Source organism: Rhineura floridana, chromosome 1 (genome assembly GCF_030035675.1).
Source record: "Rhineura floridana isolate rRhiFlo1 chromosome 1, rRhiFlo1.hap2, whole genome shotgun sequence".
Classification (NCBI taxonomy): domain Eukaryota; kingdom Metazoa; phylum Chordata; class Lepidosauria; order Squamata; family Rhineuridae; genus Rhineura; species Rhineura floridana.
In genome coordinates, this window is record NC_084480.1 from 44,703,052 (window position 1) to 44,717,684 (window position 14,633).

General features: G+C 42.8%; 1 protein-coding gene and 1 non-coding gene across 4 annotated transcripts in view; both read left to right on the plus strand.

Moving 5' to 3' along the window:
• SERINC5 (serine incorporator 5) overlaps positions 1–14,633 on the plus strand; it is a 55,214-nt gene that overhangs the window by 4,226 nt on the left and 36,355 nt on the right. For 2 of the 3 annotated variants that reach the window (XM_061619756.1, XM_061619745.1), the window contains exon 2: positions 13,603–13,770. The exons of the other annotated variant lie outside the window; for it this stretch is intronic. In XM_061619756.1, the coding sequence (XP_061475740.1) occupies positions 13,687–13,770 (84 nt within the window). In that variant the 5' untranslated portion in view covers positions 13,603–13,686. The remainder of the gene's footprint in view (positions 1–13,602; positions 13,771–14,633) is intronic. 3 annotated transcript variants of the gene reach the window in all.
• Positions 1,913–2,031, plus strand: LOC133375759 (5S ribosomal RNA). Its single transcript, XR_009760315.1, has one exon. It is a non-coding gene; the product is annotated as a 5S ribosomal RNA (ribosomal RNA).

Genomic DNA, 14,633 nt, shown 5'->3' on the forward strand with positions numbered 1-14,633 from the left:
GGTCTCTAAAGGCAGTAGCAAATTGTGGCATACTTAAAATCACCAATATACAATTTTGAAACACATTATACCAGTAGACAATTCAGTCGAGAGTCCGAAATGTTATTTTAAAAGTTCCATTTGTATGTGAAGACATAACTATCTCTGAAATTAATAAGTGATTGAAATTTGATAACATCTTAGTTCACAGATAGCTATTGTATGTAGGAATGCCATGTATGGGGGGTTTGCAACTGTATTCTTGATAACTGGCCATGCATCATCATCAGTACATACACATGTATTGTATCTGTAAAATCTCACCACATGCAACATGTGGTTCCCTGGTAAGATGTGTCTGTCTTCTGCATTATTGACTCTCAGGATTCCTGTTTACCTAGGTATTTGTTGCATGAAATTTACTGTTTCTGGCAATCCTGAAATCATTGGCTGAGAGAATGTGAATGTATTTAACTGTTTTTATAATGTTTTTATTGATATTAATGTGTTTGCCACCTTAGGCTCCTTTGTAGAAAAGGCAGGATATAAACTGAACAAATAATAGCAACAACATATTTTTCATACTGTGGATAAGTATCAGTTGCACATCTGTTAAGTCATTTGCACTAGAGAGTAAATTTATTATTTCTTACATGTGTATCCCACCTTTCCTCCAAGGAATTCAAGGTGGTGTGTACGTGGTTCTCCTTGTTTTATCCTCACAACAACCCTGTGATGTAGGTTATGCTGAGAGACAGTGACTGGTCTGTGGTCACCCAACGAGCTTCATGGCTGAGTGGAGATTCAAACCCTGGTCTTCCAAGTCATAGTCCAGCATCTTAACCATTACATCACACCGGCTCTCAAATATGTCACAATCTCCATCTAGGGTTCACAAATCCAGTACCCAGATCACCAGGGACAACTACATTTTATTTCGGTGATGAGCAGGAAAAGCTTCTACTTATATTCCATCACAAATGTAATATGTTGCTCATTTTTTTTAAAGCGACAAGTACCAAGATGGATGCAGACAAAATGGGGCTAGACCACATCTTGTGCTAGGATGTAACATTGGTGCCATGTTTTGAAGCAGAGGGCTTGCTGCAAACACACACACACCCTTTCTTTCCTGTAAAAATAACAAAAAAATAATTAAAAAGAATCTTTGCTGGCCATAAGTATGACAGGGATAAAAAGAAAAAAGGAGAGGAGCTGATTATAAGGAGAAAAGGAGAGACTGAGTATCTCAGGAGCAAAACAACAAAAGTGAGATAGGGAACACGTTCCCCTCCAAATGTTGTTGGACTGTTTGTTTGTTTGTTTATTACACTTTTATCCTGCCCTTTCTCCAAAGGATCCCAAATGTTTAGTCAAATGTTTTTAGGGTGGTATCCGTGCAAGGACTTTCAGCTGTGCAGTGGAACTTATGTGCCTTCTCCTATCCCTGCTCACCCCTCAGATCTCTTCTAGGGGTTCCCCAACCCTCCAGAGCAGATTTACGAGGCACACAGGGAGCATGCAGTGAGAAGAGAGGGCAGGGAAGTTCCATGGCACAGTTAAAAGTCCTTGAGCTAGCAGAACTCTTTGTGCGTGTTGTTAAAACTTTTTCAGTTTTAGGATGTCATTCCAGCTTTCCCCTCTTCAAAAGTGTACAATTTCTGAATAACTTTTTTATGAGTCATTGTCGTGCACATCTATTGTTGCTTAAAGAAGAAAAACCTTTGCTTTCATTATGCTGTGGGCCCTGAAAATAAATCTTCATAGGTATGAACAGGGTTGCCTGTGCATTTTAGGAACCAGTCATCCTTGTGTTTCGTAGGAGTAGTCTGGTTAATCTTGAAGTGTTTTTTTATATTGATCATGCAAATGTTACTTTGGGGCTCTCATTCAGAAAACAGCTGCTTAAATTACTTTGGGTAGCCATCTCTATGCCTATGGCCATACTACCCTGAACACGCCCAATCTCATCTGATCTTGGAACCTAAGCAGGGTCAGGCCTGGTTAGTACTTGGGTGGGAGACCTCTTGGGAATACTGGGTGCCGTAGGCTTAGAGGAAGGCAATGGTAAACCACCTCTGAATATCTCTTACCATGAAAACCCTATGAATATATCCAAAAAAGATTCATAGGGTTGCCATAAATCGTATTCGACTTGAAGGCATATAACAGGCCATCTCTATGCAGCATGTTATTTATGTTCCATAATTCACTGTGTGAACTGGAGAAACTTCTTTCAACTGTTTGTTTTCACACATGGTTTATAAATATATTTATATATTTGCTGCACAGCAGGGATGGCTAACCTATGGCCTAGGCCTGTAACTGGGGGAGGGGCTGATTCCTCTAATCCTCCCCCCATTTTTACAAATAAATACATTTGTTACAGTTATCTTTTCTGGTCCTTTTTACTTTTTTTTGTTCCCCCCCCCCTCAACATTTAGGCTGACTATGGGCCTTCTATAGTTCTCTAGATGTTGCTGGACTACAACCCCCATCATCCCTGACCATTGGCCTTACTGGTTGGGCTTATAGGAGTTGAAGTCCAACAACATCTAGAGGGTCACATCGGTAAGCTACCCCTGGCTATACAATATATAGCTTTCCACCTAGGTATCTTTCCGGACCCCATAGTTTTGATAGATGTGCAGCAAACAAAGCTGGAACTATCCTTGCATAATGCAAAATTAGTCACTGCAAGTGATCCAACCTTAATGAACTTGGCTATATCCTTGGGCATTGACACCTAATCTCAAAATAGTTGTCAATTTCAGATTCTGCAGCTGGTGCAATCATATGTTTTCTTAGCTTGTCTGTCTTCCAAAGACACAAAACAACTCAGAGCTAGTTGTACTGATTGCTAACTTCTCTTTGTGTATACTCACCCATCATATAGGTTATATCCTGTCCTGTGCTAAACTTGCACAGTTGTAATTTCCTTTTGCTTACATAAAAACATCTGTCCCATTTCTCAGGAAACAGGACATATGGTTTTTCTGTGGCATTCTCTTGAAACTAGAAAGTTGACCTCTGTTTTAAATGACACAGCTGCAGTGGAAAACTTTAGTTTCTTTTCAGAATGCATTGTATATAAATTAAACGCTGACACGCTTTCACAGTCATGCTGCGATAAGGTTGTTGGTGAGACTGTATGTCATCTTGTCAAACCCCTTAATATCACATTGAACAATGTTTACATTACATTCTGATTTATATAGTTTTTAAAAGTAAACTTTAAAAGGCCTGTCAGTTTCTGGGCCCTGTTTTTCTGTTACTGCTGCTCTGTGTTTAGAAACAATGCATTATGATGAAATGTAACTATTTTTTTCTTAGGTCAAAATATTGTACTTAGTTCTGGGGTGGAAGGACTTGTTAATGTGACTTGAAAATGTTTCCAGAAGGGTAGCCATGTTAGTCTCTTTCAGCAAAGCCAACAAACAATCCTATGCTCCTTAAATATTAACATATTTATTATGACATAAACATCTGATAAAATGGACCCTGGTCCATGGAATCCTATGTCTTAATAAATGTGTTTGTTTTTAACACAATTGTTTTTTGTTTTTGAAATGTTTGTTCTGGGCTTATGGTACACAAAGAGAAACAGTCTAATACTAGTGCATTGCACATGTCATGTGATTTTAGGGGCCATCCATGCTAGCAGCAACAAGAAAAGTTCCCCTCCCCCTGCAATTTTTCAGGGGTTTTCTAAATCTGGTAATTGTGATAATTGTTTACACTCCCTAAAATAGCTACATCTTCCCTTCCAGCTTAAGGACAGAATAATTTACAGCATAACCTGAACTGTTCTTAAAAATAATCCAGTATTAAGATTAATCATATGTTATTCCAGAAGATCTTATCTCAGTACATTGCAGTTAAAGAGTTAGGGCTACTAAGTAAAGAGCAAAACAGGTTCTTAAGTGCTGAAGTTTTTATGTATTTCTTTTTGTCAGAAAGGTTGTATTGGCAGTTCCTTTATTCTTTTGTTGCTGCTTGAATGAACCTTATGAAGGAAAAAAATTCATCCAGTAAAATTAGTATTAAATTAGAATATACCAAGACAAGTAACAGGAACAAAAATGAACAAAATGCATTCAGATTGCATTACAGAGCCTCTCTATTCACATTTCACCATTAAAGGTTGCAATGTTGCAGGAAATAGGGCTTCATCTAATTCCAGATTAAAAATTGGCTGTGTTTTTATAAGAACTTGGCTGTAAAATTGAAGCAGGAACATAATCTGTTTTAGGGATGGTTTCTTGAGTTAGGTTATAGTCTGGGCTTGTCCTAGTCATTGCATATAAACCAATATCAACAAGTGATGACTATGTGAGACCCTGTCACTTAGAACTGAAGACAGATTGGTTCATTTGAATGTAGACAAATAAGATTGTATTTAATCTATAGTTACATTACTAACTCTTAATTGGCAGCTGATATATTTCAACTACTTGTATGAAGGACATTATTTCAAAAGATAAATCCCTTCAGAGATTAAGCCACATATCTGAAAAAATAGTTTCTAAGAAGAGGTATTGTGTGGGTAAATATTATTTATTTAAAATATTTCTATCCCGTCCTTCTACCCTATAATAGGGCACTCAGGGAGGCTTACGATAAAATCGCACACATACATAATAAAATTGTACACAATAAAGATCACAAAGACATTAAAATAAATTAAAATACATAAAATACAATATATATATATATACACACTCATGCACATATATATGCATATACACACACATATAACTATAGGGCAGCTGTACTGAAGGGACTAAAAAGGTAAAAATTAAAATAAAAGGCATAAAAACAGTTTCAGGCTCTACCTTCAGTCCCTCCCAAAGGCTGTCAGGAACAAGATGATTTTCAAAAGTCTCTGGAAAACCATCAGGGAGAGAGCAGAGCGGGCTTCTTGGGTCAGGGTATTCCAAAGCTTGGGGGCCACAGCTGAAAAGGCTCTCTCCCGCATGCCTGTCAGTCTAACATCTTTCTTTCCAGGCACACAGAGGAGACCAGAGGCAGATGATCTTAAATCCCGGGCAGGTACATATGGGCGTAAGTGGTTCCTCAGGTACATTGGTCCAAGGCTCTTTAGGGCTTTAAAAGTCAAAACCAGTACTTTGAACTGGGCCCAGAAACAAATTGGGAGCCAGTGGAGTCAATAAAGCATGGGGGTGATATGCTCCCTGTACCATGCTCCAGTTAACATTCTGGCTGCCGCATTTTGAACTGGAACTGGACTGCCTTCAAGTCGATCCCGACTTATGGGCGACCCTATGAATAGGGTTTTCATGGTAAACGGCATTCAGAGGGGGTTTACCATTGCCTTCCTCTGAGGCTGAGGAGGCAGTGACTGGCCCAAGGTCATCCAGTGAGTTTCATGGCTGTGTGGGGATTCAAACCCTGGTCTCCCAGGTCATAGTCTGACACCTTAACCACTACACCACACTGAACCAACTGTAATTTCCGAATCGTTTTCAAAGGCAGCCCCACATAGAGTGCGTTACAGTAGTCAAGCCTCAATGTCACCAGTCCATGTGTCACTGTGGCTAAGTCAACTGCCTCCAGGAACAGACGCAGCTGGTAGACCAGTTTGAGTTGTCCAAAAGCACTCCTGCCTACTGCAGCCACTTGATATTCAAGCAGCAGGGCAGGATCCAGGAGTACTCCCAAACTGCGGACCTGCTCCTTCATGGGGAGTGCAACCCCATCCAGAACAGGTTGCAACCCCATCCCTGATGCAGTTTTTCCCTTGACCAGCAGTACTTCTGTCTTGTCTGGATTAAGTTTCAGTTTGTTAGCCCACATCCAGCCCTTCACAGCCTCCAGGCACCGGTTTAGGATGAGCACTCATCTGCAAGGGAAAGTCCTGTCTCAGTAACCTATTAGAATTCTTTGAGAGTGTCAACAAGCATATAGATAGAGGTGATCCAGTGGACATAGTGTACTTAGACTTTCAAAAAGCGTTTGACAAGGTACCTCACCAAAGGCTTCTGAGGAAGCTTAGCAGTCATGGAATAAGAGGAGAGGTCCTCTTGTGGATAAGGAATTAGTTAAGAAGCAGAAAGCAGAGAGTAGGAATAAACGGACAGTTCTCCCGGTGGAGGGCTGTAGAAAGTGGAGTCCCTCAAGGATCGGTATTGGGACCTGTACTTTTCAACTTGTTCATTAATGACCTAGAATTAGGAGTGAGCAGTGAAGTGGCCAAGTTTGCTGATGACACTAAATTGTTCAGGGTTGTTAAAACAAAAAGGGATTGCGAAGAGCTCCAAAAAGACCTCTCCAAACTGAGTGAATGGGCGGAAAAATGGCAAATGCAATTCAATATAAACAAGTGTAAAATTATGCATATTGGAGCAAAAAATCTTAATTTCACATATACACTCATGGGGTCTGAACTGGCGGTGACCGACCAGGAGAGAGACCTCGGGGTTGTAGTGGACAGCACGATGAAAATGTCGACCCAGTGTGCGGCAGCTGTGAAAAAGGCAAATTCCATGCTAGGGATAATTAGGAAAGGTATTGAAAATAAAACAGCCGATATCATCATGCCGTTGTATAAATCTATGGTGCGGCCGCATTTGGAATACTGTGTACAGTTCTGGTCACCTCATCTCAAAAAGGATATTCTAGAGTTGGAAAAGGTTCAGAAGAGGGCAACCAGAATGATCAAGGGGATGGAGTGACTCCCTTACGAGGAAAGGTTGCAGCATTTGGGGCTTTTTAGTTTAGAGAAAAGGCGGGTCAGAGGAGACATGATAGAAGTGTATAAAATTATGCATGGCATTGAGAAAGTGGATAGAGAAAAGTTCTTCTCCCTCTCTCATAATACTAGAACTCGTGGACATTCAAAGAAGCTGAATGTTGGAAGATTCAGGACAGACAAAAGGAAGTACTTCTTTACTCAGCGCATAGTTAAACTATGGAATTTGCTCCCACAAGATGCAGTAATGGCCACCAGCTTGGATGGCTTTAAAAGAAGATTAGACAAATTCATGGAGGACAGGGCTATCAATGGCTACTAGCCATGATGGCTGTGCTCTGCCACCCTAGTCAGAGGCAGCATGCTTCTGAAAACCAGTTGCCGGAAGCCTCAGGAGGGGAGAGTGTTCTTGCACCCGGGTCCTGCTTGCGGGCTTCCCCCAGGCACCTGGTTGGCCACTGTGAGAACAGGATGCTGGACTAGATGGGCCACTGGCCTGATCCAGCAGGCTCTTCTTATGTTCTTATGTTCACTCCCTCCCTGCAATCAGGTGATAAGGAGAGATAGAATTGAATGTCATCAGCATATTGGTGACATTGTACTCCAAGTCTCTGGATGACCTCTCCCAGTGGTTTGAATTGCAGTTTCAAATATTTGAATTGCCTTAGTTTTGGTGAAATTATACTGTGCTATAGGGGCAGGGGCAGGATTTTGCCAACTGTGGTATAACTCAAATTCCTGTGACCGCCTCCTAAAACTATGGATCAAAGGCTATAAAATTCCCTCTAAAACTTTAAAATCTGGCATTGTTCAGATAAGGTAGATAATTGCTCAGCTGTTGGTTTCCTGGGAGTCCTTCACAGCCCTGGCTGGACCAGCCAATCACTAGTGCTCCAACAAGCACTCCAGTAAAAGAGCATTGTCTGAATTGCAGAGTATATGAAATTGCTTTCACAATTATACCAAGGGTTTAAGGCAGCAAATGTAAGCATGTTTGAAGTCAGTGAGACTTGCAAGGAAATATGGTTAGGATTAGGGTGTCAGTTTTTACTTTTACTGTTTAGTTAGTTGTCTGGCTTTTCTCAGCTTGTATGAAACAATTTTTTAAAAGAAACAGAGTGAGCAAATAAAATTTTAAAAACCCAAATCCTTCAATTGAAATGTTTTTATATTTAAATCGTTACGCTCCTTATGTGAACATAAACCAGCCATTTCAACTGTGTGCTGAAAACTACATGCCAGTAACTTATTAGTAGTTCTTTCATGTTTCTGTATTTAATACTTTTTTCTCAAGGAATTCTTGTTGCATCTGCATCCGCCCTTTCCCCATGGAGCTCAGATAGATTACTTCAGATGTGAACAGAAAGCCAGTGTGGTGGTTAGAATGTCGGACTTGAATATGGGAGACTAGGGTTCAAAATACCCACTCATTCATGAAGCTCACTGGGTGACCTTGGACCAGTCACCAATTCTCAGCCCAACCTATCTCACAGGGTTGTGGGGAGGACAATATGGACAGGGGAGAACCAATTATACCACCTTGAGCTCCTTAGAGGAAGGTTGGGTTTTAAATGCAATAATACAATAAAATATTTCGGACTCTTATTTTTTTTCCTGGAATATTTGGGATGATGGGCCTGGGTTTAAGCTAAAATGTGTTGCTTTCCCCTTTAGTGGCTGTCAGTTGCCATCAAATAGAAAGCTTGTCATTCATTTTGTTTTTGCATATAAATTCTGTGTAGTGTTCCCTCTGCTTAGTTTCTCTCTGTCTGTGTCCCTTGCATCTGAAGTCTTCATATGATGACAGAAGCAAGTGAGAAGGTTCACTGTGGGTGGAACATGGCTGAAAAAGCTGCCTGGGAGATGTTAGTAGCATCTCATATTTTGCCCTTTCCTAAGTCTTATTGCAGTAAACTTCAAGAAGTTGGTACTCAACAGAAAAATAATGGATACAGCAGAGAAATATAATTCTGAAAGCATGATGTGTTTTGCTACATAAGCACGTTGATACTTGCAGTATTTCAGTCCAAGTCAATTTAACTGGTTCAACTAGTTATTAAATTAAATGCTTAGAAGTAGTAGAGCAGCTTTCTTTGTATCTTAAGAAGGGAACAGCCTGTTCTTCTCTCAGTCTAGATTGCCAGATGAAAGAAAAGTTGCCTACATTTTATAGCCCCTTCTGCTTTTAGGCCAATCTTTTTTTTTCTAGCTTCCTTGCAGATCGTATGGCCTAGATAGCAGCTTCTGCAAAAGGGAGCTGTCAGAGGCCTTCCTGAATTGCTAGCTATCACAATGAATATTGCTTTGGTCTTTGAATGGCGAAAGGTTTCCATTTTATCTTTTCAAATATTTGAAACAAGTAACCAACATTTTTTGTAAGGACAGGAATGTGAAATGTGTTACATCAAGCTTTAGCCAACTTTTCTAAAAACAGGATAGGTTTATACTTCAGTTAATGCACCTGCCTGCAAGATTAGAATTTTATAAACCAAGGAATGAAGGAAATTGCAATATGATTCACTAGGAAACAAAAGTTTTTATTCTGGGATGATTATTGATTCTCAGTAGAAAAGAGCTGAAGTCAACTTTAGCAAAGATAGAAATATCCTGCTGTTGAAAGAGTTGTTGAGAAGCCTTGGGGCAAAATCCTAGTTTCTCTGTTCATGTGATAAAAGAGTGAAACTGTTGAGTATGACTTTCTTCTTGTACTGCAAAATTTCTATTTTAGCAATGAGTTTCTCCTGTACTAGTACTCAGAAGTGAGCTCCACAAAATAATGCCAAATAGAATAAGGCTGTTTCTTGCTCAAAACTACTTTTTTGAGTCAAAAAAGTCAAATAAGAATATTGTATACTATTCCATTGATACTGTCCTACTGAGAATTCAGTTAACTTGCTTCTATTGGTCGATAAGAAAAAAACCTCCCAAGTACACAGTTCGGTAATACTTTTATTCAGACCAACCATAAAGTCACGGAAATGTGGCAAACATTTCCAGAACCCTTCATCAAGCCAGCTGCAGCATTAGGGGACTGAAGAAGACCTGCCCTGGGAGTGAGTATCTCAGCATCTGGGTGCTTGCTGCTTGCTCCTTTGGGGTGCTGTCTCTCAAGACAGCAAAGTCCCTGGCAAGTGCTGCAAGGACTGGGACCCCCTGTCTGACCCTGGCTCCAGAGAAAGGCTGCACTTAATCTTGCAGCCTCTTGCATCAGCTGCTGGCTGGGTCAGGAGGCATAAAAGCACGGCTGCCCTTGGGGAGCCCTGAGGGCACTATCCCCCTTCTATTACCGTCCTTTTTTGTTTGTTTTAATTGTCTGTTAAACCAGTCTAGAGGACACTGGTGATGGGGAGGGCGTGTGGAGCATCTGTAGTTCCTGCACAGGATGAGATCCTGTGCAGTGAACTGAATGGTAGGAGAAAGTTGCCAGATGCCTTCAGAGTGAGAGTCTGTAACTGACAGAAGGCTGGCCCTCCGTGGGTGTGAGACAGGAGGGGGAGTAGATGGGCCCTGTGTGAAAAAGTTTAAATGGGCATGACTATTCCCAATTCTCGCAGAGGCCTTCTGGGATAATTGGCTCCAGCAGGCTTTGTTGGTGAGCTTGTGTTGGGTCCATATCAGCTGTTTAGGAGGAGTCTTAGTATGGAGAAACATGGGTGATGCCACCCCAATTTCAGTGATCATGGGTAGAGGGGACGTGGTGAATTACCGTAGAAGACAAGGGCAAGGCTATCTGCACCTTGTTCCTTGCTGCCGCTCCTCTCATGGATGGGTTCCCCGTTGCTCATCTGCTGTGCCCACTGGCCTGTGTGTGTTGTTTAACGCCAGATCGGTACACAATAGGACCACTCTCATCCATGATTTGATTGTGGATGAAGGTGCCGACTTGGTGTGCATTACTGAGACCTGAGTGGGTGAGCTTGGAGGAGTTGATCTAACCAAGCTTTGCCCACCTCGATACTCGGTGCAACACCAGCACAGGCTACAGGGAAGGGGGGGGGAGTTGCTGTGGTCTACAGAACTTCCATTTCTGTCCCCAGGAAACCACTCTGTCTTGGAGCTGGGTGTGAGGGCCTGCACCTGGTGTCAGGCTGAGGAGACAGTAAACTAGGGTTGCTGCTTGTGTACCATCCACCCTGCTGCCCAGCAGCTTCTCTGACTGAGCTGGTGGAGGTCGTCTCGGCTGCAGTGTTGGAGGAGCCCAGAACGATAGTCCATGCTGAGGCTGCCTCTAGTGTTCCGGCTCGGGACTTCATGGCCTCCATGACGACCATGGGGTTGTCTCAAGTTGTCACTGGCTCGACGCATAGGGCAGGACACACCCTTGACTTGGTTTTTGCTCCAGATGAAGGGATGGTCTGGAGATGGGGGGGTGGATGTCACCCCATTGTCATGGTCAGATCACTTCCTGGTGAAGTTCAGACTTATGGCACCGATCCTTCCCTGCAGGGGTGGTGGACAGATTAAGATGTTCCGCCCCCGAAGCCTAATGGAATCCACTGGATTCCTGAATGCCCTGGGGAAGTTCCCAGTAGATAGAGCAGGTGACCCTGTTGAAGCCCTTGTCACCCTGTGGAACAGTGAGGCACGTCGGGCTCTTGACACGGTTGCCCCTGAGCACCCTCTCCGGCATTGTGGAGCCCAGTCTGCACCTTGGTACACCAGTGAGCTAAGGGCAATGAAACAGGCTAGATGACGGCTAGAATGCAAGTGGCGAAAGATGTGCTGTGAGGCTGATCGGGCAAGAGTAAAACATCATAACTGTGCCTACTGTGTGGCGGTGAGGGCGGCGAAGAAGGCCCTCTTCTCTGCCTCCATCGCATCCAGAAGTAGCCGTCCAGTGGAGCTTTTCTGTATTGTCAGGAGTCTGTTGACATCAATTCCAGGAAATGGTGTTTTAGACCCTTCAGAGGCCCACTGTGAATTGTTTGCTAGGCACTCTGAGGGTAAAGTTGCTCACCTCTGTAGCAGTTTTGATGCCCCATCCACATCTACTGTAGTCCCCAATGAGGTGTCCAGTGCAACATCTGCTGCAACCTCTTGGGAACCGTTTCAGTTGATGCAGCCTGATGATGTAGACAAGGTGCTTGCAGTGATGCGGCCAGCAATGTGTCCTCTCGACCCTTGTCTTTCTTGGCTTATTAAAGCTTGCCGAGGGGGTTTGACCAAGCGGATCCAGAGTGTGATCAATGCATCATTGCGGGAGGGAGTGGTTCCAGCCACTTTGAAAGAGGCGGTGATCCGACCACTTCTGAAGAAGCCCACCCTGGACCCATTGGTTTATGACAACTACCGACCGGTTGCAAATACCCCCTTTTTAGGGAAGGTGATTGAGAGGGTTGTGGTGCAGCAATTGCAAGTACTCTTGGATGAAACAGATTATCTTGACCCATCCCAGTCTGGGTTCAGGCCTGGATATGGGACTGAATCGGCCTTGGTTGCCCTGATGGATGACATTTATCGGGAGGACAGGGGGAGTGCGACCCTGTTATTCTTACTTGATCTCTCAGTGGCTTTTGATACCATTGACCATGGTATCCTTCTGGGCTGACTTGGTGAGATGGGTATCGGAGGAACTGTTTTACAGTGGTTCCGATCCTATCTCCAGGGTCGCTCTCAGAGAATAGCATTGGGTGACTGTCTTTCAGCCCCCTGGCAGTTGTGCTGTGGGGTGCTGCAGGGTACCATCTTGTCCCCCATGCTGTTTAACATTTATATGAAGCCCTTGGGAGCAGTCATCAGGAGATTTGGGGCGAGGTGTCAGCAGTATGCTGAAGATACCCAGCTCTATTTCTCATAACATCTGAATTGGGAGAGGCCGTGCAAGCCCTGGACCGGTGCCTGGACGAGGGCCAATAAACTGAGTCTGAATCCTAGCAAGACGGAGGTGCTGTGGGTTGGTGGTTCCCGAGTTCGGATAATTGGTCAGTTGCCTGATTTTGATGGGGTTGTACTCCCTCTGAAAGAGCAAGTCCATTGTCTGGGGGTGCTCCTGGATCCATCTTTGTTGCTAGAAGCACAGGTGACCTCTATGGCTAGGAGTACGTTTTACCAGCTTTGGCTGGTAAGATAGCTGCGGCCATTTCTGGACTGGGATAGCCTGACCATTGTTGTCCATGCACTGGTAACCTCCAGGCTGCATTACTGTAATGTGCTCTATGTAAGGTTACCCTTGAAGTTGGTCCAGAAGCTGCAGCTGGTGCAAAATGCAGCAGTGAGACTGCTCACTGGGGCTGAGTATTGCCAACATGTCACCCCACTGCTGAAATAATTGCACTGGCTGCCCATTTGCTACCAGGCCAAGTTCAAGGTTCTAGTTTTGGTGTACAAAGCCCTATACAGCTCGGGACCAGGATACCTGAAAGTCCATCTTATCCCTTATATACCCAGCCGATCACTGCACTCTGCTGGTGAGGGCCTCCTGCAGATACCATCTTATCAGGAGGTTCGTTCTGCACAATATAGGAAATGGACCTTTAGTGTGGTAACCACCTTCACTACCACATGACCATTAGGGCAGTGAGGGGGGATCAGAGGCTTTCTGGGTGCCACGGGGACCTCAAGGGTACATCCATGGTCATGATATTGGTGACACTGTAGTGCCTAGTTAGGCCCATCTGTTTAGAACTTGTAGAGATACCAGTTACACCTTTCCCTGGGAAACATCAGATACACCAAGAGGGTAGAAAAGGTTGTTTCCATCTCTAATCAGTGTTAAAACCTGAGAAGAAACCTGGGGGGGACCCTATGGCAGCAGCAGTTTGCTGTCTATTTTCCCCAAGTGTCAAAATCCTTCTTAGCTTTTGGTGCACCTAAAATGTCTCTCTGTGTCGTAGAAATTACCAATAAACTGTGTTAGCTGATTTAAAAATTACAATGATGTTGACCATTTAATTTTTTTAAATTTCCTCTAGTTGGCCTGCTGCTGTGGTACTGCTCCATGTTCGCTCTGCTGTAAATGTTGTCCAAAGATAAAGCAGTCCACTAGTGCCCGCTTTATGTATGCGCTGTACTTCATCTTAGTGACTGTCATCTGTTGCATCATGATGTCAAAGACAGTAGCAAAAGAAATGAAAGAGCATGTAAGTAACTGGTATTTTATGGAAGGAGAGGGGAGATGCTGATAACAATTGTTAAATGGTATGAGTATTATTAACTTCATCATTTACAGGGAAAAAACAACACATAATATTAAGCTTGGAAGGAGGTTTGGAAGAAGAAAGTGTTAATATTAAATTGCTGAAACCAATCATTGACATGATCTATGTCCCACTCTAACATTATAGTATTTTAACAGATTAAACACTTTTTTAAAAAAAGTTTTATTTTAAAAAGTTTCTACCAAAATACAACAAACTGTCCCAAGAATATTAAAGACCCAGTATTTGTAGGTTTAATCCACTGTTTTGCTTTGAAAACTGAGGAGTAGGGCCAGTACAAAGGGTAATTGTTTGCACAAAGACAATACTGCTCTTGAAACTTGAGCGTTTGGCAGATTTAAATGAGATTTAAATGACTCAGATCCTTTGTTGGCACTCTTAGCTGCTTTCTAGCTCTCTAACTTTTTGCAGCAACTTATTAAAAAGGGCCTGTCACAATTTTGTAATGGAATAGAATGTATCCAGAAGTAATAATTGCTCTTCTGCAGAGAGATGCACTTAATTGTGGTTTTCTCACTTCTTTTCCATCCCCATGCATCTGCTGTTCCCATTCATTCAGTTGGAAAATGAACACATTATTAGATTGCTTGCCAGTTATGGACCACTCTAACACATGCACCATGCGTATGAAGGGCTGACATAATCATTGGGAGAATCTTCAGTCTTTAGATGATGCAGTTTATATAAATATTACAGCTGCAGTCTTCCTCACACTTGTCTGGAAGAAAGGCCCACAGGTACACTTGATACCAATTCAAACTTCATTGTCAGAAGCATGATCAAAC